The 22,817-nt window shown below is 47.6% G+C and overlaps 1 protein-coding gene across 1 annotated transcript in view; it reads right to left on the reverse strand.

Moving 5' to 3' along the window:
- Positions 1-22,817, reverse strand: part of kmt2b (lysine methyltransferase 2B) — a 35,947-nt gene that overhangs the window by 11,519 nt on the left and 1,611 nt on the right. Inside the window, exons 2-21 of the mRNA XM_002940632.5 lie at positions 18,578-18,653; positions 15,377-17,832; positions 14,980-15,148; positions 14,658-14,874; positions 13,903-13,958; positions 6,908-7,141; positions 6,694-6,785; positions 5,734-5,808; positions 5,520-5,633; positions 5,135-5,281; positions 4,963-5,058; positions 4,752-4,869; positions 4,558-4,671; positions 4,279-4,463; positions 2,975-3,070; positions 2,793-2,897; positions 2,068-2,144; positions 1,767-1,888; positions 1,595-1,689; positions 604-741 (exon numbers count right to left, since the gene is read on the reverse strand). Coding sequence (XP_002940678.3) covers positions 604-741; positions 1,595-1,689; positions 1,767-1,888; positions 2,068-2,144; positions 2,793-2,897; positions 2,975-3,070; positions 4,279-4,463; positions 4,558-4,671; positions 4,752-4,869; positions 4,963-5,058; positions 5,135-5,281; positions 5,520-5,633; positions 5,734-5,808; positions 6,694-6,785; positions 6,908-7,141; positions 13,903-13,958; positions 14,658-14,874; positions 14,980-15,148; positions 15,377-17,832; positions 18,578-18,653 — 4,782 coding nt within the window. The remainder of the gene's footprint in view (positions 1-603; positions 742-1,594; positions 1,690-1,766; positions 1,889-2,067; positions 2,145-2,792; positions 2,898-2,974; positions 3,071-4,278; positions 4,464-4,557; positions 4,672-4,751; positions 4,870-4,962; positions 5,059-5,134; positions 5,282-5,519; positions 5,634-5,733; positions 5,809-6,693; positions 6,786-6,907; positions 7,142-13,902; positions 13,959-14,657; positions 14,875-14,979; positions 15,149-15,376; positions 17,833-18,577; positions 18,654-22,817) is intronic.

The raw sequence follows: 22,817 nt of genomic DNA on the forward strand, positions 1-22,817 counted from the left end.
TTTATGGTATCTCTCTGTACAGGCTATGAGCAAACTTAGGGGGCTGTTCCTGCTGAATTGTGCTTAGTACAGGGGAATCCCTATGTGCCATAGTTTTATGGTATCTCTCTGTACATGCTATGAGCAAACTTAGGGGGCTGTTCCTGCTGAATTGTGCTTAGTACAGGGGAATCCCTATGTGCCATAGTTTTATGGTATCTCTCTGTACATGCTATGAGCAAACTTAGGGGGCTGTTCCTGCTGAATTGTGCTTAGTACAGGGGAATCCCTATGTGCCATAGTTTTATGGTATCTCTCTGTACATGCTATGAGCAAACTTAGGGGGCTGTTCCTGCTGAATTGTGCTTAGTACAGGGGAATCCCTATGTGCCATAGTTTTATGGTATCTCTCTGTACATGCTATGAGCAAACTTAGGGGGCTGTTCCTGCTGAATTGTGCTTAGTACAGGGGAATCCCTATGTGCCATAGTTTTATGGTATCTCTCTGTACAGGCTATGAGCAAACTTAGGGGGCTGTTCCTGCTGAATTGTGCTTAGTACAGGGGAATCCCTATGTGCCATAGTTTTATGGTATCTCTCTGTACAGGCTATGAGCAAACTTACTAACTGCCTCCCACGAGCCACAGCAGCGTGCACATTTTTTAAAGAGCCGTCGTTCTCCTCAAAAACCTCAGCTGACCATATAGCGCAGTTGATGTGGGTCCATTCGTTCTGCCCAATATATAACAGTCTCCCAGCATCCTGAAAAGAGGAAATAGATTGACCTTTAATTTATTTATCTAATTAAGCACAAGTTTCCCTGATATGAACTGATAATCAGACACAAAAGAAAAATACTTTCTACAGGCCCCTCTTACCTACCCATCATGCAATAATAGCATGTCACTGGGTTAAAGAGACACTTTTATGATATTTATGGGTTTTTTTTTTATCTCTAAATGACACTGTTACACAGCAAATAATTCCCTCTGCCATTTAACCCTTTATTCTTGAACCAACAAATGTATTTGTAGCTGTAATATTGGTGTGTAGGCGCCATCTCAGTGCATCGTGCCTGAGTCTGAGCTTTCAGCCAGCGCTACACATTAGAACTGCTTTCAGCTAACCTATTGTTTCTCCTACTCCCATGTAACTGGAGGAGTCCCAAGCTGGACTTGGATTTCTTACTATTGAGTACTATTCTGATACCTACTGGGAGCTGCTATCTTGCTCCCTTCCCATTGTTCTGCTGATCGGCTGCTGGGGGTGAGGGGGGGATATCACTCCAACTTGCAGCGCAGCAGTAAAGTGTGCCTGAGTCTGAGCTTTCAGCCAGCGCTACACATTAGAACTGCTTTCAGCTAACCTATTGTTTCTCCTACTCCCATGTAACTGGAGGAGTCCCAAGCCGGACTTGGATTTCTTACTATTGAGTGCTATTCTGATACCTACTGGGAGCTGCTATCTTGCTCCCTTCCCATTGTTCTGCTGATCGACTGCTGGGGGGGGGATATCACTCCAACTTGCAGCGCAGCAGTAAAGTGTGAGTGAAGTTTATCAGAGCACAGATCACATGGCTGTGGCACCCTGGGAAATGAACCACAAGGGGTCTCACCTTCGGATCATCGTCGCCATATTTCAGGCAGAGAGCGCACTGACGCGTATCCGTCTTTATCTCTCCGGCAGGTTCTGCGTCACTTTCCAGCTTAACTAAAGGGGAAATAAAAGCACGATTAGAAGAGCCTACGCACCGCCGTTGGAGTTCAAGCCCCCCGCAGCACAGCTACCTTTGGGCGGGGAAGTGGCTTTCTGGACGACTCCCTTGCTTGGTGGATCCTCTTTCTTTATCCTCCAGTTGGCATAGTTATGATCAGAGGAAGGAGGCAGAACAGCGTTAGGAAGAATGCCTCTGAAACACAGACAGGAGTTTGGGGGTTCGCTCAACGTTCATGTGGGTACGTGGCTACAGCATGCATTTAGCTTCTCCCACTCACGAGACAAGTGAATGACAGGGGGTGATGGGTGGGTGCAAGGGAAGGAAACCACAACAGAACAAACCGGTCTTTGCCTAAATGATCTTCCACTTACTTGGTCTCCATCTTGCGATTGGTCTGCCAGTGTTCCGACTCTTCCGCGTTGAACCAGCTAAAGCTTTTCTCCATACTCTGCAAAGAAACAAAAAGTACAGAGGCTACTAAATATTTTTGGAGAACTTGCCTGTCGGTGCTGTGTGGGCCGGGCAGATAACGGAGGGTCTGAGCCGACCTTGGCACATCACTAGTGGGTCACAGGCAAGTTTGGGCTGAGCTGTTCCGTTCGCCCTCGACCTAATACTGCCAGCCTGCGCCTTCCGGCTTATGAATTTATAGACGCTCACCATGCCCCACCCCTTTTGTGACATCATTGCAGGTGGCAGGTCGATAAATACAGGGCAGAAGCCGGGTCGGGTAGGGTTGGGTGTGAGTAGAGTTTCTCTCACACTTGCCTGGCGGTGAAGTGTGGGCCGGGCAGATACCCGCAGGTCCGGGCCAACCTTGGCACATCACTTGCGGGTCACAGGCGGGTTTGGGCTGAGCTGTTCCGCTTGCCCGCAACCTAACACTGCCAGCCTGCACCTTCCGGCTTATGGATTTATAAACGCTCACAATGCCCCAGCCCTTTTGTGATGTCATTATGGGGGGGTTCTATAAATACAGGGCAGAAGCTGGGTTCGGGTTGGTTGTGGGTCGAGTTTTTCTCTCACTATTTGCCTGGCAATGATAGAATGGAATTGGCACAGACGCAACCACAACACGTGTGTAGTGGCCGTTTACCTTTAAATACAAGCTCTTTAGCGCATTCCCGTCGAATCCAGAGCCACAGTTTTCCTGCTTCATCCCCTTCTGTATGATATAGGCCACGTTGTCGTTAAAGGTGCTCTACGGAGAGAGACAGGTCTCAGTTTGGAACTAAGGCAACCTCAAAGGGTCACAATCATGTACAAACCAGCACTTACTACTGAGCTGTAGTGACCGTCTTCCAAGAGCTGCCGTAACGACTGGAGGTCACATGGGCCGTGCTGGCATTTGGTGCCACCGTCACTAGCCGAGCACTAGAATTAAAGTAGAGGGGTATAAAAAATGTACTCGCCAAAGTAAGTAAAGATGGTAGGACGCAAGTGTGGGTAAGGAGTTTTGGGGGGTCATTTTCACAACCATTGTTCCAGTCATATCTTAGCAGGGGGGCAAAATGAGAGAATTCCCCTAGGAAACCATGGTTTTTAAAGGGGTAACTTTTATTATAATATAGTAATGCCAGTTCTTAGCAACTTTTCAACTGGTCTTTTTTTATTTCTTATATAGTTTTTGAACTATTTGCCTTTTTCTTCCGACTCTCTCTCCTATCATATTCCACTTCCTTATTTAAACCACTTGCCTGGTTGCAAAGGTCATATGAACCCTAGCAACCAGATAGCCAAATAAAAAATGAAGACAAATTGTCTCAGAATAGCAAGCTCTAACTCATACTAGAAGCTAAGATTAAGGTGAACAACCCCTTTAATACTGTCCATAGAGGACCAAGTAAACCCTGATCCTAAAAGGGCACAGAACCAGCTGCAATGCTGTACTTTTATTCCAAAGCGTGTGCTCTGCTGCCAAGGTGACCCTGCCTGTCTTCATGGGGAAAAGATGGGCAATCTATATTAGCTACACTGTATCTCAGTTGGACCCTATCAATATGAGCAATGTTACAGGACTAGAGAGCTGTTCTTCTCAGCCAATAATAAGTGAGCATCTTAGCAAGGCTATCAGGAAGCCATGGGAAGCAGATGAACTGCTTTCAGCTAACCTATTGTTTCTCCTACTCCCATGTAACTGGAGGAGTCCCAAGCCGGACTTGGATTTCTTACTATTGAGTGCTATTCTGATACCTACTGGGAGCTGCTATCTTGCTCCCTTCCCATTGTTCTGCTGATCGGCTGCTGGGGGTGAGGGGGGAGGATATCACTCCAACTTGCAGCGCAGCAGTAAAGTGTGCCTGAGTCTGAGCTTTCAGCCAGCGCTACACATTAGAACTGCTTTCTGCTAACCTATTGTTTCTCCTACTCCCATGTAACTGGAGGAGTCCCAAGCCGGACTTGGATTTCTTACTATTGAGTGCTATTCTGATACCTACTGGGAGCTGCTATCTTGCTCCCAGTTCTTTGCTGTTACTTGAGGGCTAACTGGGGCTCTTGGGATGCAAGCCACACGTTGCTGTAGTCGCACATACATCCCCCATGACTGGGTTTCACCGGGTTTAACAGAGAACCATTCTTACCTGTGCACAATGTAGCAGAGAAGCAGCAGGATCCAACGCCAGTAATCCCTGCAGTACCTCGTGGAGCCCAGCAGTCAGCTCAGAAAGCATGGCTTCCTTCCATATTGGGCTGCTGTTGCCCAGACATGGGGGGCAAGTGTACACCACACTGTCAGGTAGGTTGGATAGTAGCTCATACCCTTCATCTGCAGGAAAAGCAAATGGCAGATACGTGTGAGAGAGATGCAAAGGGGAAACAAAATCATTATTTGGGGGGGGGGGGGGTGCAGAAACACTCACCAGAAAGCCCCTCGCACTTGGAGTGAATCCATTTATCACACTTTGCACATTGTATCATTTTGCTCTCGTACTCGCTCTCCTCATAGCAACGGATACAAATGGGACAGAAGTTTCCTAGGGGAGGAGATAGAGAGTGTTGTCACTTTTTCAGCAGCGAGATGACGCCTATCCAGCAAGACAGAAGGCCGCCTCACCCTTGTCGTAGAGCGTGCTGCACTCCGAGCAGAGTTTGCTGTCTTCCGTTAATTCCAGGTCGCCATCTTTTCCCGGGGCAATCCCACAACTTCTACAGCGAATGCAGGCCGAGCAGGTCTGTGAGGAAAAAAAACATTTATGCTACTTTATGTCTGCTGTGTAAGTCAGGCCTACTTTGGCCAATCACGTTAGGATGCTCCGGATACCTACCCAGCCTTTGCCACTACGAGGCGCTTTGAGAGGATAATTGGGCCCCAGGCAGTTGACATGGTAGTTTGTCTGGCACAGCTCACATTCTAGCAAGGGCTGCAACATGGAGAGAAAGAGTTCAATAACTTGCCCTTTAAACATTATGGGTCTGTTATGCGTTGGTTACCGTCACCTTTTTTGCCTTTCCCTTCTGCCCGCACACGTTACAGAATTTGCAGCGCCGGCAGCACCACGTCCCTTCCTGATTGGGCAGCGGCCGTTCCGATTCCTCCAAGCAAAACCTATGGAAAGGCTCGCAGCAGACCTGGCAGTACAGAAGCTGTGGGAGCAATCACAACGCAGGTTAAAACTCTATTCCAAACACGCACAGAAACCAATCAAATTCCCAGAATGCTCCATTCCTACTGAAAGGGGTGAAAAGAACGTCTCTCTCTCATATAAATAGAATACAATGCAGGAGAAGCTCTATTAACTGATGGGTTTCCTGTGTCAGTATTCCTTTAAAAAGCGGTCTGTGGCTTCCCACGTCAGTAACGATGAGCTGTAGGTCCCATTACCTTATGCCTCCCCCTGCTGGCACACAGCAGGCACATCAGCGTTGGGTTTACAGGAACAGAAGTCAGGACACTCAGTCCTCCCATCAGCCACACATTTTGCAAATCACAGTCTTCCTAATGGCGAAAAAAAACACAGAGAGACATCAGAACCCTGAAGAAGCGTTCATTCCATAAAGTTCCCCATTCCGGGGAAGCCACGGGAGCCAATCCTCACCTTGAAATCGACCCGTAACCGGTAAGTTCCATCTGCAGATTTCAGTTTCCCAGAGCCTCCGTTCATTATGGATTCCTGGGCACAGAGTAACATATAAATACATTATATATATTTATATGTAATATATATATATATATATATTTATGGAAGAGCCACGACTATCCTGTAAACTATACCCTTATAAACGGGGCTTAGTGATGTCATTTCTGTCACATGACTCACTAAAACTTGTATATTATAATAAAGTACCCCCTGTTGTAAAATATGAGGATATTAGAAGTCATCTTGGAATTCCATGACCTGTATAAAAGCTCTCAGCCTTATTCCTTTATATGGTCATGGAACTCCTCTGTGACTTATAATATCCCTATATGTTACAATAGGGGGTACTTTATTCACTATATATTATAAGGAACTCCTCTGTGACTTATAATATCCCTATATGTTACAATAGGGGGCACTTTATTCACTATATATTATAAGGAACTCCTCTGTGACTTATAATATCCCTATATGTTACAATAGGGGGCACTTTATTCACTATATATTATAAGGAACTCCTCGTGACTTATAATATCCCTATATGTTACAATAGGGGGTACTTTATTCACTGTATATTATAAGGAACCCCTCGGGGGCTTATAATATCCCTATATGTTACAATAGGGGGTACTTTATTCACTATATATTATAAGGAACTCCTCGTGACTTATAATATCCCTATATGTTACAATAGGGGGTACTTTATTCACTGTATATTATAAGGAACCCCTCGGGGGCTTATAATATCCCTATATGTTACAATAGGGGGTACTTTATTCACTGTATATTATAAGGAACCCCTCGGGGGCTTATAATATCCCTATATGTTACAATAGGGGGCACTTTATTCACTATATGTAAAATATATATAAATAACTGGTGTATTAGACACAGACAGACAACCTTTTTCCTACTCACTTGCTCTGGGCCCTTGCGAGCCCTAAGAATCAGAGGCTGCTGGGGAGTTCTGCGAGGTTTGCTCTGTTCCTCGGACTCTTGAGGGAGCAGATCTGTAAAACAGAGGAGACAACGGATATTTCACGTTAATCCTTTTCATGTACCTTTAGCCCCTGGGCCGTATCCACCAAACCCCCAGGCATGGCATTCTTTCCATTGCTTACAGCATTCTGACCTGACTCTCGGCGTGTCTTCTTGCGCGAGACTCTGGGGCCGGGGTCGTAGTCAGAGTCCTCGGAATCAGGGAAAAGATCGTAGAACGGGCGCTGCCTGACACAGCGTCGGGACGACTTGCGCTGAGACAGCGAATCAGGATCATTGGCTTCCGTTTCCTCAGCCCTCCAGGTATCTGGGTAATTGTCGTCAGAGTCTGGGAGATTCTCGCGTGGTGGCGCTGGTGCTTTTCGACCTAGTGATGGGGGGGAACATTTGTGCATTGGAGCATTTGTGAAATAAATATATTTAAAAAGCTGACAACGTAATACATTTCAGGGGCCACTACTGCTTCCCCATTAAGAGGTTAATGTAGGTTTTAGGGATGCACAAAATCCAGGAATTGGATTGGGATCCGGCCTTTTTTTGGAAGGATTCAGCCGAATCGAAGTGCCTGGACAAACCGAATGCACTTCTATTTAACCCTTCTGCAAATTAGGATTCGGATTGGTTCGGTATTTGGCCGAATTCTTTTATTGAGCATTCAAGGTTTGGCCGAAACCCAAGATTGGGTATTCACTTTTTGTTTGGGGGTTATCACACAATGGGAGCAGGGGTACGGACTTACCAGCCAAAAATGATAACTAGGCAAAGCTGCTGCCCCTCTTTCTTAACAGGTCACACCCCTGATTAAAGGGCTCCCCCTGCTTTTGAATTCTTGCAATACATAATAATATGGTTATGGGAGGTGGCAGGGAAGGTTTCTGCCCGGCAGGGTGAAAGAGCAGCAGCTTAGGAAAGGATAAAGCTGCAAGAAGGATCAAATGGAAAAGGATACATTTGCCTCTTAACGGGCTGCATTAGATAAATACAAAGGGCAGTTCATTTTATATTTAACTTTCACTTACATCCAAAGGAACACAGAAACAATGAGGTAAAAGCTCTTCCGGTCGGGAGGCAGGACACTGATAACTTCAATTTCTCCTTTAGGCCTTTGCCCTCCATTATCTTCTTTGATTTTTCTAGTGGTTTCATTTGGCCCCATACAACAAATGCTCCAATCAGCAACCTGTATGGCCTCATGTCGGACCCCCCTGAGCCATCCTACACCAGGGACAATTCTGTCTGGATTAGTCCAGCAAGCTGCAATGCTTTTATTTTCGGAGCTGGTGTTCAAGGGCCCTTGGGGGCCAGAGAGGAATGTACCTTTCTGCACTCACTCAATTTTAACATTGGTATCCTCATTTTTAAATAGATTCCTGGGGGCCCGGAGGTGTCTTTTTAGCTTTCCAGTGGAAAGAAACTGGGAAACTCCTGCCATTCCCGGTGCTATAGTCCTCCAGGAGTCTTAGCCAAAGCCTGGGAGTCTCTGGGATGAGGGTCGGTTTAACAGTCCCTGCAGAAGGGGGCTTGTAAAGAGTTAACAAAGAACGCATGGGATGGGATACAGAACCAGGGATCCCAGTGCCTAAGGTCTCCAGAAGAGTCCCAACTTCTAAGGAACCTCCCCGAAGAGTCCCAACTCCTAAGGAACCACCCCGGAGAGTCCCAACTCCTAAGGAACCTCCCCGAAGAGTCCCAACTCCTAAGGAACCTCCCCGAAGAGTCCCAACTCCTAAGGAACCTCCCCGAAGAGTCCCAACTCCTAAGGAACCTCCCCGAAGAGTCCCAACTCCACTGGAAGTCGGAGAAATTGCGTAGCAACAACCACAGGGATTGTCTGCCAGAATCCATTTTAACAACGTTTCAGTAGTAGCACATGTAAATCATCGGGGGACACAATCTGGCAGCAGACGAAGAGGTGAAAAGCATCTTCCCTTGGACAGAAGGAAACAAGGACACAGGCGGATACCACATGTCTGACTGAATGAAAGCAGAACCAGAGGCCTAATTTCGTTCATGAAAACAGTGCAGGCCGGATGTTAAGTGTTGTGTCCCATCACTTCAAAGGTTCTCCAAAAATCAAGGGTTCCACGGACATTCGACCTGGCAAAGAGTGATAACAACCCTGGTTTGCAGACCTCCTTGGCCTCAAGGTTCAGGGAATTTCTACCTCAATCTTTTGCTTCAAGAACCCATTTGCCATCAGAATCCTTAGATGCTCAATTAAACTTCATGGTCCTCGAGACACTGGCCTTAAAAGGTCCCAGAGGTAGAGGTGCTTGTTACCTTGTGCCCAAGAGCCTACACTTAGATTCCATTAAAGGTTTAATGTATCCACTTTCAGTCTTGCTCCAGGGTGAACTTACCCGTGAAAGAAAAATGTCCGCAGTTTGACCCTAACAGTTTTATTATCTGCTTTGCTGGTTTTGTCAACATAGTTCTCATTTGTCCCGAGAAGTCAGTGTTTTTGCAGAGAAGGCAGTCGTTCGTGGTACCCTGCCTCCTCCTCAATGTTTCACTTAACTCAAAAGAGACTACCCATGGTGTGTATGGAAAAAACGCATTGGTCGGAAAATGATATTCCCGATCCGTTCAGGCCTAGGTACAGTCATTGGATTAAGGAGACGGTCAAGCTCAAGAAGCTTCCCCTGTTCTAGCAGAAAGCCCATTCCACCAGAGAACCTGGCGCTTCTTGGGCAAGCAGGAACGTTGCCTTTGCAAGGGGACGTCAAATTGAATCATGTATTTTTATTTGCGGATGCAGCCTTCTCACGTTAAGGTTCTGCGGTCGACGTTCTTTTTCACTCTGACTTGTGGTTCTTCTCTGGGCTTTTGTACATGTTCCTTCCATCCTGCCTCGGGGGACGTTTTGTTGCCTTCACACCATTCCTCTGTCCTCCTGAGAGAGAAGGAGGATTTAGTTCTTTATGTTACATCTTCTCTTCAGTCCAATGGAGGGACACAGGACTTCTCCTGAGCAAATTTCTGTCCTTTTGGGTTTTTATTTATTTTTTTTTTGCTTTTAGACATTGAATCATCGTTATAGAAGTTTCTGTTTGTCTGCCTTGAGAAGGGCAGGGGGATAAGAAGGGAGTCAGAGGCTCCATAGGAGAGGGCTTCAAAGAAAAAGGGCTTTTACCTCAACGTTCCTGTGTCCCCCATTGGATTTAATAGAAAAGAACAAATAAAATAAGGGGCAGTACGACCCTGTGAGTGCAAGGAATAGTGCTTGTGCTGAATATTCTTCTTTATCTATTGTTTAAATAAGTAAACATGTGATTTCTTAAACTAAACTGGGCAAACAGGGAAACTGAAGCGACTCCATGTTTGGTCCTTGGGTGACGGATAATAAGATCATCATTATACGTCCACTTTACTCTTGTGACTGTTTTGTTAGCAGGCGTTCAGTATTTAGCTTGCAAAGACCAAATATGAAGGAGCTTCACTTTCTCCAGTTGCCTTGTTTAGCTCAAGATTAAGACTAAAAAACAATAGGCAAAAACTATGATCAGCGTAAGGCGTATTCATTGCACCAAGGGGTATACTGCCCCTTTAATCCTGGTGTAGCTGTATTCTAGTCTAAAACTGAAGCCATGCAGTCACTTTATTTCCCTCAATATTCCAAGGGCACGTGTACCCTCGACAACAGATTTTTAGTTACAGGCAGTAAAGTATAGGAAGCCTAGTACCATAAAGACTAATAAAGACCAACTAAAGAGAGGAATGTTATATTTTGGCTGCTTACTGCTCACACCCTTTCTCTCCTGCTTCTTGGGGTACACAGGAATGCCTGGGTATAGCTGCACCCCCACAGGAGGCAGGACATATCATACAGATAAGTTGGTCAGTATCACTATAACCTGGTTTGTATGAAAATCTTTGATGACCTTATGGGAAAAACCATGCAAGAACATCCTTAGAGACGTTCAAACATGGAGGCATAAAGTTCAGAGATGCCTATGAAATGGGCTACAAAGGCTTTATAATGAAGTCTTTGGCTTAAAGGTTGGTTCTTGAACATTTGAGCTGTGTGTGATGGTGAAATAGATGGTTGGTCATAGAGGTCTCAGTCCATTTGGTTTGGAGCAGACTTTAATGCTCAGTACCCCAGACAAAGGCCTTCTGAGCCTTCATCTTCTCAAAATAACCTTGTTGTTGTCTTATCAAGAATCCAATAGCCATGCCAGAATCCCCTGCATCAGAAGTCCCATCAGTTTGGTGGAAAGTCTGATGGCCTAGGAGACAGATATTCTAACCAGACGACTGATTTCTCCTGAGGGAATAACAACTGGGGTTTGGTCGTTCCTAGAAAAGGCATAAACCGGGAGAGTGTCCTATTCAATATGTGTAGGTTTAGACAGTTGGCAGCCATCTGTGGTCATCTTGAGAAGTTAGCAGAGAGTCTTTACCAACAGATCAGGGAAATCAGTAGCGTTATCACTGGTGGTCCATCACCTAGGCAATCAAGCTCCATTTAAAGAGTTCATTCCTCTTCTAATAAACTTTTAATTGCATCATCAGAATCCATGGAGGTTTCAAGAGGTTCCTCCTACATCAGCGTATCCTGGGTATGCTCTTCCCTAAGGCAGTGTAGGAAGGGGAAATGCCACTGTTGGGTTCTAACGTGGTTATAAGGACTGCAATTTCTACAATAGTTATTTTGGATTGCCAGGTGGACTTGGTGCCAAGTCTGCTTCTTCCAATTAGGGAGATAAAATCCTCCTAGTAGAGAATGGCCTAGCAGATGTGTTCTCTATTAGCCTGTAGCCCTTTTCTCTAACTTTTGTCCAAGCTGCTTTTCCATTATGGATTTTGGAATCTGAGTGACGGCCACAAGAGTGGTTGGACAGATAATTCTTTGTAGGAACACTTGCCGTAGGAAACTGGTCAATCTACCCAACAGGCCTTCTTCTTACACTTTTTGTAGCTTTAACATTCTTGCCACACCTGGAGAAATGGACATTCGTGTGGCTTTAGTCCAAATGCAAGGGCCACATCTGCTCTTCTGTGCTGGCCTAGACAAGGACAAAACACACGACTATGCTCCCTGCTTTTTGGCAAACAGGTAGTCCTGCTACACAGAAGGCCTACAGAAGTTGGAGAAAACAAGACTGGAGCCACGGGAGTTCTGCTACTCAGAAGGCCTACAGAAGTTGGAGAAAACAAGACTGGAGCCACGGGAGTGTATTAGTACTGAGCTAAATATCAGACAGTTTTGGTCTGGAAATACCAGGCTGCTGGGATCAACCAATCAAGAGATGATAGAAGCAGGTCAGGTTCGGAAACAAAGGCCTTACAAAGGGTAGAGCGCTGTCTGGGAATGAAAGAATGAATGTACCTTGTGGTGGTGGGACCAAAGTTTGCACCAAGGAGGAAAAGGCGGCCTTTATCACTGGGACTTCCAGCCAGTGCAATAATGGTGTACCTTGGGAGATGGTTACAAGATGTGCAACTGGAGGCCCACTGGCCAAGGGATTGCTAGAGTCCACATCTTGATTATGATCATTACAGATGTCTCTGAATTAGACTTTCATATAATATGGCCCTCAAATATTTGGTATTATCATTTGGTTAGCCAAACCTTCCAACTGCATGAAGGCGCTGCACAGTTAAGTACCGATAGGCCGGCTCCATTAATAAATAACAGTAGGCTGTCACCTCCAGCTATAAGAGGACACTTACAGAACAGAGGGGGAATAAAGGGTTACAGCTGAAGAGGGAGGATCCACTGAGATATCTATGAAAAGTGTCCCGGCTCCAAAAGGGGTGGAGCTATACCCAGGCATTTCTGTGTTCCCCAGACACAAGAGAGAATAAAATGCTTCGATGAGGCCCACCTATAGAATGCTGAAAGCAAATCTGAAGGTGAACCCCCCTCGTTTCGCCTACCCCACTCTTACCTAGACAGAATACTCCATATCAAACCCCACAGTGGGTGAAAATGTCTAACAGGCAGTGTCCACTTTAACCTGTCAGACAGGGTCACAACTTCACCTTTAAGACTGTTGACTATAAAATAACCCTATGCAGGTTGAATTAGCTGAATGGCTGGATATAAACTAAAGGTCCGCATACACGGGTCGATTCTATCTGCCGATATCGGTCCCTTAGACTGATTCGGCAGCTAATCAGCCTGTGTATGGGCACTGCAGATAGGCCTGCCTGACCGACATCTGGCCTGAAATCGGGCAGGTTAAAAAATCGGATCGGGGACCGCATCGGCTCGTTGATGGGGTCCCCGAACTGACTTTGCCTATACCCATTGTGATAATTCGATCGTTTGGCCCCAGGGCCAAACGACCGAATTAGCCTGGTTTCTCATGATATCGCCCACCCGAGATATCGGGAGAAGATCCGCTTACTTGGCCACGCCAAGCGAGAGGATCTGAAGGTGTATGGGCACCTTAACAGGGGAAGCCAATCAGCCACTCAAGCTACTACTCTCCAATCTGTCACTTTTACAGATATTTTCTGCCTGTGGCTGCCTTTTCCAGCCATCTTGGTCTTACTGGATGGCTGCTGCCACAATGTGCTCTCCACTGAAGCATGTACAGAGGAACACTGCACCCTATCTCAGACTATCCAGTACCTTATGCAATATGTTGGAAAATGTTGAAAAATTCTGATGTCCAGAGATAAGGCTCCAGTCCAATATGGTCCTACCGCTGCTGGTACTTTAATGGCAGAGGAACCAGCCTGGGGCCATCAGTGAAGGGGATGCAGTCCTACAAGAGGGACAAAGCAGGGCCCCGTGACCTCCCAGGAGTTTGGACCAAGTGACTTTTACCATTAATCCTATATGATATGGTTCTGGTCACAGAAAAAAGGTTTCCTACAGCAACACGGGGTGGGGGGCTAGACTAAGGGATCTGTGTGTAGCTAATACTGCCTATTTCATGCAGGTAACGGCAGATACTACTGAACGCAGCAGTTGTTCCACACTAACATACAGGAACCAGAGCATACAGGCACGGTGCAGAGTTAGGATGTAACCCACCAATAAACCAATAAGCTTTGAGCAGCCCCCATACCTGTATGCTCCAGTTCCCTTTGTTGCATAAGTGTATAAGCTGGCCTGGTCCCTATTTCTAAAAGCAACAAGGAAAGGGACCGAGAGAAAAAGGAGGCGCTCACCTTTCTTTCCTGCCCTCTCCAGCCTCCGCGCCAGAATAGCGTCACATTGCCGAAACCTGGCGGACATAAGAGATGATGGAAATCGGTCTGGTTATGCAGTAGATACAGCACAGTACAAATCTGAATGGTGTTTGAAGCTGTAGGCTATTGCCTTCTAATCTGTATGCTGCCAGTGGGCATTGCTGTAACACACAGGGGGGCGGTGCTATATAAACCGGGAGTGGCCAAGTACGGGCAAGGATCCCGGGAGGGGCCAGGTACGGGCAAGGATCCCAGGGAGAGTATTCTCCTATGTCTGTATTTCTGGCTTCCTGTAGTGCCAATGCAACAATCTTGGGTGAATACCCCTTTTCCAGAGAGCTAACACCTTAGCCCAATACATTTTAAGTTTCTTTTTATACAGAAGGACCAAAGGGAGTATCCTACTAGTGATGTGCGGGCAGGCTTGCAACTCGCAGGTTGGGCAGGTTCAGGCCGCTTCAGACGGCGCCTATTTATAGGAGTGCCCTCCTGGCCACGCCCCCTCCGCAACGTCACAGGTGGGGCAGGCTCGGGTCTATTAATAAGGTGGAGCTGCAGTCCGGTTTGGGTGTGGGTTTAGACTATTTGTCAACCCGCATATGACTATATCCTACTGCTTTCTATCTGGATCTGTTGCACTGAATATGTAGTTTCATTGGGGGCCCCTTGTTGGTGCCAGAAGAGAGCAGGGTACTTGGAAGGATTATTATCCAGACTCAGAGTAGGAAACTCACACACAGCATTGCTTCTTTGTGTTTGGGCCCCCGAACTTGGTCTTGTCCTTGCAGTTGATGCACTTGCCACAATCATCCTGCACTAAGCAGCCTTTGCAAGTGCCGCAGCGGCCCATACGGAGTCTCGCCTTCGTCGGGGGCTTTGGCTTGCTGCGTACTGGAGCAGCTCTCTTCTGCTTCACCGTGCTGCTTTCTGGCTCAGAGGCAGAGGAAGATTCTGAAAAGGAATAGGAGAAGACTCATTCTGGGTCAGTACTATAAGTTCTTTGAACCGTGGTTGCCAGTTTAAGAATCCCATTATATGTGCGGACAGAGATCTTACCTTCAGGCTGAGCTATGGAGGAGGGTGCAGGGGGTTCTCTCTCGTGCAATGGCAAAGCGCTCAGTCTAGGGATGTCCTCAGGAATCATGGCTCGAGGCTGTCCAAGGGCGACAGATGGGTGCCGGCAGACGTGTTTAATCCGTGGACCCTGCACTGGTGAATCCTGGCCCTAATAGAGAGGGGAATATAATATTTAGATAGGGGCACAAGTCGCCACAGAAGCACAAACTGCACTCCTTAGAGCCTACTGCCATACAATGAGCCAAGCAATAAAAGCCCAGGTCTTTGCTTACCACACAGTTACATCTAAGGGATTGTCAGGGGGCATTGCGGCCAAAAACATGGTGCTTGGCACCCTGCTACACATAGTTACCAAAGCTAAGAAAAGGAAACTCACCAATTCAGAGTTCTTTTGCTTGTCAATCCGTATTAACTGCAACTTGGCTTTCTCCAGCAGGGAAATGACTTTTTTGTCGGTGCCCGACAAGGTCTGGTCGTTCACCGCAGAAGATATTCCTATTTCTCCAAGGGTGTCTGTAGGCGAGAGTGATGGCGATTTGATAGCCATTTTACATACCACCCCAGGGCTGTCCACAGGTCCTAACTTAATGGCTCCCATTTCAAGTTTCCCGATCCTGTTGTACCCGGAGTTTAGTGTCTCAACTGGATCGGAGAGAATTTGATCAGATGGTTTTAGAGTCGGTTCGGTGACCAACAAATTCGTTTCTAGACCATCCCCTTTCTCTAATGTAGAATCAAACATAGGTATAGTGAGATGGTTTGCCCGGCGGCCTCCTACGTTTAGATCACTCTGTTTGGCCGCCGGCGCACTCATGGTTTCTGTTGTACACACACTGGCGGTTGCACTTGAAGTGAAGTCGGTGTGATGCTGTCGGTTAGAAAGAAGAGGGGAAAAAGGTACTTTGCCATCCCGGTCCTCGAAGGACACCGATTCATAGATCTTCAGATGTGCTTCACTGGGAGTGAACTGCGGGGCACGGAGAAGGGGAGACCTTTTAGGTTCCAATTTGGGAACCGGCTGAGGCGGTGGGGAGGATGGAGCAGACAGCGGCAAGTTGAGTTGTAACGGCTCTAGTGGAGAGGCAGGAGACTGCAGGCGAAAGAGAGGTCTAGAGGAGCACAGGGTAGACGGGGCTTCCTGCTCAGCGGTGCCAACTGAATTCCAACAGAAGGTCGGCGCCCGGAGAATATTCTTCCGCTTGCTCTCAGAAAGAGACGGAGGAAGAGACACTAAAGTAGGAGAAGACGCAGACGAAGGGCAGGAGGGCGTGGATTCTGCCTCAGGTGAGAGGGGAGGTAGGAAACACAGATGATCTTCACTAAACAGATTGAAAAACGTGTCTGTGGGAGAAGGAAGCGGATCAGATATTTCTTCCGGCTCCGGTTCGGTCAAGCTGCTACTAAGGATATCAGCGTTGTGCAACATTGGGTTGGACTTGGTTTGGTTTTCTGTAAAAGGAGATAACTGCGCCTCATCGAGAAACCGCCGAGGTGCTTTAATGACCCGGGAGGGGCGGGCATTAGCCACGGGCGCCACGTTGCTCTTGTTCCTTGGTGCCGTCCTCTTGGAAGACTGAGCTTGCATATAGGGCTGGGCTTTAATATTCGCCTCCTTTATTTTTGCCAGCAGGCGTTTGGCGGCCATTTGTTCAGCCTTCTTGGCGCGCAATATCTTTGCTTTTTTGCTATTGCTTAACTTCTTGACTCTCTTGTTGCGGGGGACAGAGGAGGAATCTGGCAAAGCAGGAGGTTCCGCTGCCAAAATGAAACCAGCGTTCTCATTGGTGGAGTTTACATCCAGCACAGAAGTTTCCTCAGCAGCCAAAACAGATGCAGGAAAGCCAGAACTATCTTCATGGTGAGGTAGCAACAGTCCCTCAGACCCACAGTCTATGTCTGCTTTATGCTCTTCCCCAGTACCACAGCCATCTGACTGATTTCTTTCTTCCCTTTCCAGACATTCACTTGCCTGCAGGCCCTCTGCTTCTGGACACAGTAGTCTGTCTGTTGGGCCAGAAGGGAGAGCTTCTTTGCTTTGTAGACCTTCCTCCGGCAAAGGCAAGTCCATGTTGCCCCCATACGCGGTATCATTCGCAGTCACGTCTGCTTCTGAAGCGCCAGTTTCCAGCTCGTTCTCTTGCTTATAATCTGCCCAAAGCTTCCATTTTACTCTAGGAACCTGGGTGTCCCCCTGTCCTTCTCTGAAAGCAGGACAAGCCTTATTTGGTGAGGCAGGTAAATCCTTCTCCAACACTTGGGCGTTGCTCGCGTGCCCTTCTCTTCTACACAGAGTACCTTCCAGTTCAGAAGGGGCAATAACCTGACTGGTCAGAGTCCTTTTTCTATCATTTAACTCTTCCTGCTCGTCTGTTTTGTCAGTCGCAGCGGAAGGAGCATCACAATTATCAGTTGCGTTGCCTTCATCGCAACATTTGGTTTCTTCTTGGCTGGGGTCCGAGTGGTCTGTTTGGCTGTGGTGACGGAAAGCCTCTGAGGCTCTTGCCTTCCACGTGCGAACCCTTGCCCTCTGAGGCCTCCCTTTCTGTTTTGGGGGTTCAGCGGTGTATAGCTTGTGTTCTGCTCCTGTGCTGGGATCTGCAGGCGAGTTCTGCCTTTCCAGGCCAATAGGGACCTCTTCCTTCTTGGGCCGGGTAATAATGGTCGAGTACTTTGCCATATTAAACAATGACGGATCGAGCTGCGTGAGATGCACACGGACCTCTTTCTCAGGGGTAAAAATATGCCTTAGGCTTGGTGGTATGGAACATAGTGGCTTTCTGGGCGGTGCTGCGCTCGGCAGAGAGCTTGTCGGTGCTGGGTCAGGCGTTTTACCTGTAGGGAAAAGAACACAGAGAAACAAATATCAATCATACGGAGTAAGGCGACTACACCTTGGATTGGTTAATGTCGTGCTAATGCAATCTTGTGGCCCTAGGGATAGGAAAAGTAGGAAAAGTCAATGAGCCCCCATACATGGACAGATAAGCTGTCATGTTGGTCTTAGGGACCCGAATCGGCAGCAGAAATCTGCCCGTGTATGGCCAAGGCAGGTTTGATCTCTGAGGGGGAAGGCAATTGTGATTATAATTATGAAACTCGGACCCATGGCAAGCAATTCTCACTGGCCCTGCCTACTAGCACCACACCCCCCCCATCTTGTAGTTTGGGATTATAATCACAGGGGGGAACCCCCAACCCGGTGAGTAAGCTTTATCAGAAAGGTCTATGTAAATACCGCCATTAGCACTCACAGAAACGCTGCACTGACTTCTCTGTCAAAAGATTTGTTCTGTCTGTTTTCCTCTGCCAGAGACACACAGCTCTCTCCTCTCTCCCCTCTCCTGCTCCCCCTTCCTCAAGAATGCTAAGAAATCACTCCCCCCCTCAGGACCAATAAAAGCCAGGGCTGGGGGTACGGACCGGTTCCATTAAAAACGTGAACTATGTCAGTATGACTTTAATGTAGTGGAAAGGCCAGTAAAGTCAATGTACATTGTGCTTCAGTAGCCACATAATGTAAATGAGGGGGCAGCAGAACAGCGGCCATCATGGGACCCTTCAGTTTAGGTTACCGTACCTCTGTTTGATCTCAGAGCCAATCGGAGGGAACTTCCAAGCGCACTTTCTTCAGCAGTGAAACCGACAAAGTCTTCCTGTAAAACAGATAAACATGATATTTTAGTAAGAATATAATATAGCCACCCAAATAGCCAAATAACTGCCCCCCATTTATCTCAGAACGTCTATCAAAGTGGGATGACAGTGTTGTGGAACTACAACTCTCACAGTTAACACGCCTGTCCCTGACGCAGATTTAATAAACACAATGTGATCTATGCATCTGCTCACAGCCTGGATCCATATAAACACGTCCTCGCTAAATACACCAAAAATCAGATCTATTCATATATAAGGGAAGGAATGAGCCCGGTCTGTTAATGGGCAGCACGGGGCATGACTTTAGGCACGACTCCCCCTAGGAACAGTCACATTCCAGTACTGCCCACATCTGCTCCATTCATGGCACAATACACACAGTCAGACCCCAGCTTTTGTCATGGAACAGGGCAAGAAAACTAAACAATGAACATTTAAAGGGACAGTAACACCAAAAAAAATCAAATTGTATCCATAATGTAATATTGCCCTGCACTGGTACAGCTGGGGTGTTTGCTACAGAAACCCTACTATAGTTTATATAAATACCCCGCTGTGTAGCCCCGGGGGCAGCCATTCCTGCACTGGTACAGCTGGGGTGTTTGCTACAGAAACCCTACTATAGTTTATATAAATACCCCGCTGTGTAGCCCCGGGGGCAGCCGTTCCTGCACTGGTACAGCTGGGGTGTTTGCTACAGAAACCCTACTATAGTTTATATAAATACCCCGCTGTGTAGCCCCGGGGGCAGCCATTCCTGCACCGGTACAGCTGGGGTGTTTGCTACAGAAACCCTACTATAGTTTATATAAATACCCCGCTGTGTAGCCCCGGGGGCAGCCATTCCTGCACCGGTACAGCTGGGGTGTTTGCTACAGAAACCCTACTATAGTTTATATAAATACCCCGCTGTGTAGCCCTGGGGGGCAGCCATTCCTGCACTGGTACAGCTGGGGTGTTTGCTACAGAAACCCTACTATAGTTTATATAAATACCCCGCTGTGTAGCCCTGGGGGCAGCCGTTCAGGCTGGAAAAAGGAGAAAAGGCACAGGTTATATAGAAGATAACAGATAAAACACCATTGTATTATACAGAGGTTCTGTTATCTGCTATAGAACCTGTGCCTGGGGTATTTATACACTGCTGTAGCAAACACCCCAGCTGTACTAGTGCAGGAATGGCTGCCCCCGGGGCTACACAGCGGGGTATTTATATATAAACTATAGTAGGGTTTCTGTAGCAAACACCCCAGCTGTACCGGTGCAGGAATGGCTGCCCCCATTCTGTAACAGCCCATTGTGCCCCCCTACCTGCCCATCCTCCTACTTCCCATTCAAGTGACTACAACTCCCAGAATCCTCCAGCATATTATCAAGATCAGGTCAGAATGATGTTCAGTAACACCCGGAGACTTAAGGTTAAGAAGCAGGGGTCGAAAGGGCCCCGGAACATGACTCCAGCATGGCAGCTAAAAAGTTAAATCTAACAGTGCCAGTAAGAAATCAGATGATAAATCAGAGGCTACATGGGGCATAATGCTCAGTATTGGGGAGGGGAATAGATAATTGCATGCATTTATTCATGAGTGGGAGGTCCCTTAATGGCTCTGTAATGAATATGGCCGAATTCCCCATTATATTTACTGTAGGTAAATGCTGCTTAAAATCACAGATTCAATCTCCAGGGACATTGGCTGAGCAATGCCCTAAGTAACCCCTAGGGGTGCTATTCTAGTTCCACAGCACTGTGCGACAATCTCTATCATCCCCCCCAGGCACCTTAGATTGTAAGCTCACTGGGGCAGGGGCTGATGGGAATGTGATAGGGACCTTAGATTGTAAGCTCACTGGGGCAGGGACTGATGGGAATGTGATAGGTACCTTAGATTGTAAGCTCACTGGGGCAGGGACTGGTGGGAATGTGATAGGGGCCTTAGATTGTAAGCTCACTGGGGCAGGGACTGATGGGAATGGGATAGGGACCTTAGATTGTAAGCTCACTGGGGCAGGGACTGATGGGAATGGGATAGGGACCTTAGATTGTAAGCTCACTGGGGCAGGGACTGGTGGGAATGTGATAGGGACCTTAGATTGTAAGCTCCACTGGGGCAGGGACTGATGGGAATGGGATAGGGACCTTAGATTGTAAGCTCACTGGGGCAGGGACTGATGGGAATGGGATAGGGACCTTAGATTGTAAGCTCACTGGGGCAGGGACTGATGGGAATGGGATAGGGACCTTAGATTGTAAGCTCCACTGGGGCAGGGGCTGATGGGAATGTGATAGGGACCTTAGATTGTAAGCTCACTGGGGCAGGGACTGATGGGAATGTGATAGGGACCTTAGATTGTAAGCTCACTGGGGCAGGGACTGGTGGGAATGTGATAGGGACCTTAGATTGTAAGCTCACTGGGGCAGGGACTGATGGGAATGGGATAGGGACCTTAGATTGTAAGCTCACTAGGGCAGGGACTGATGGGAATGGGATAGGGACCTTAGATTGTAAGCTCCACTGGGGCAGGGACTGGTGGGAATGTGATAGGGACCTTAGATTGTAAGCTCACTGGGGCAGGGACTGGTGGGAATGTGATAGGGACCTTAGATTGTAAGCTCACTGGGGCAGGGACTGATGGGAAGGGGATAGGGACCTTAGATTGTAAGCTCAATGGGGCAGGGACTGATGGGAATGGGATAGGGACCTTAGATTGTAAGCTCACTGGGGCAGGGACTGATGGGAATGGGATAGGGACCTTAGATTGTAAGCTCACTGGGGCAGGGGCTGATGGGAATGGGATAGGGACCTTAGATTGTAAGCTCACTGGGGCAGGGACTGATGGGAATGGGATAGGGACCTTAGATTGTAAACTCAATGGGGCAGGGACTGATGGGAATGGGATAGGGACCTTAGATTGTAAGCTCACTGGGGCAGGGGCTGATGGGAATGGGATAGGGACCTTAGATTGTAAGCTCACTGGGGCAGGGGCTGATGGGAATGTGATAGGGACCTTAGATTGTAAGCTCACTGGGGCAGGGACTGATGGGAATGGGATAGGGACCTTAGATTGTAAGCTCACTGGGGCAGGGACTGATGGGAATGGGATAGGGACCTTAGATTGTAAGCTCACTGGGGCAGGGACTGATGGGAATGTGATAGGGACCTTAGATTGTAAGCTCACTGGGCTCAGTACTCAGTGTGTGGGTGCCGTATCCGTTAGTGCTGGGCCGGTTCCGCTCGGCTCAGTTCTGACACAGTTATATGTGTAAGTTGGGTCGGTGCCAAGGGAAAGATCAGTATCTGTTGCTATTCCCACACACACAGGAACAACATGGCGGCATGGTGGGGAATTGAACGGGTGCCTGTAAGTGCAAGCTCACTGGGCACAGAGTCCCGAATTTAAACAACACAAAGGGCGGGGTCTCTTTCTGCCCCGCCCCCCATGCTCCAATGTGACTGATAGGGAGCAGAGAGACAGGTGCTGAGAGAGATTAGAGTTGCGCCTACAGATACGGAGGGGAAACAAACAGAATAGACTGCTGTGAGAGTCAGCTCCACCGGCCCGCGCTCACAATCCCTATACAGACACTCAGGCCCAACTGGCGGAAATAATCCCAGCCACCTTTCTATTCCATCAGAGGGTCATGGGAGTAGTTTGGGGGCTTATTCACCAGTCTAATTTTATTGTTTTCCTACAGCTCGAAGGTGACAATTTAAACAACTATCTGGTTGCTAGGGGCGACTACCCTATTAAATTGAAAAAAAAAAAAAAAAAACAAGATGGTTTAGGAAATAGTTTGGGGTTTTTTCCTGCTGGGGATTGCAACTGCCATGTGGTTGCTAAGGTTTCATCATCCTAGCAACCAGATAACAGTTTGGAAGAGGAACAGGAGAGGGCCTGCAAAATGGAAATAATAGAAGTAGTGGAAGGTGAACTGGCCCTTTAATGCCTATAACATAAGTCCGTATGTTCCACTTACCCCTGTGCCCTCCTGCCCCAGGTCCAACAGCCATTGGGTGGGGGGGCTAGAAAATCTCTGTTACAGACTCCATCCTACAAGCCACCAGCTATAGCTGCACTACAACTCCCAGCATCCTCCCAGGCACATCCAGTTCACAAGCAGAAAGGTTACAGAGTACTGCACCCCTTCCTACTGTGTCCCC

This window comes from Xenopus tropicalis, chromosome 7, assembly GCF_000004195.4.
Source record: "Xenopus tropicalis strain Nigerian chromosome 7, UCB_Xtro_10.0, whole genome shotgun sequence".
In the NCBI taxonomy this organism is placed as follows: Eukaryota; Metazoa; Chordata; class Amphibia; order Anura; family Pipidae; genus Xenopus; species Xenopus tropicalis.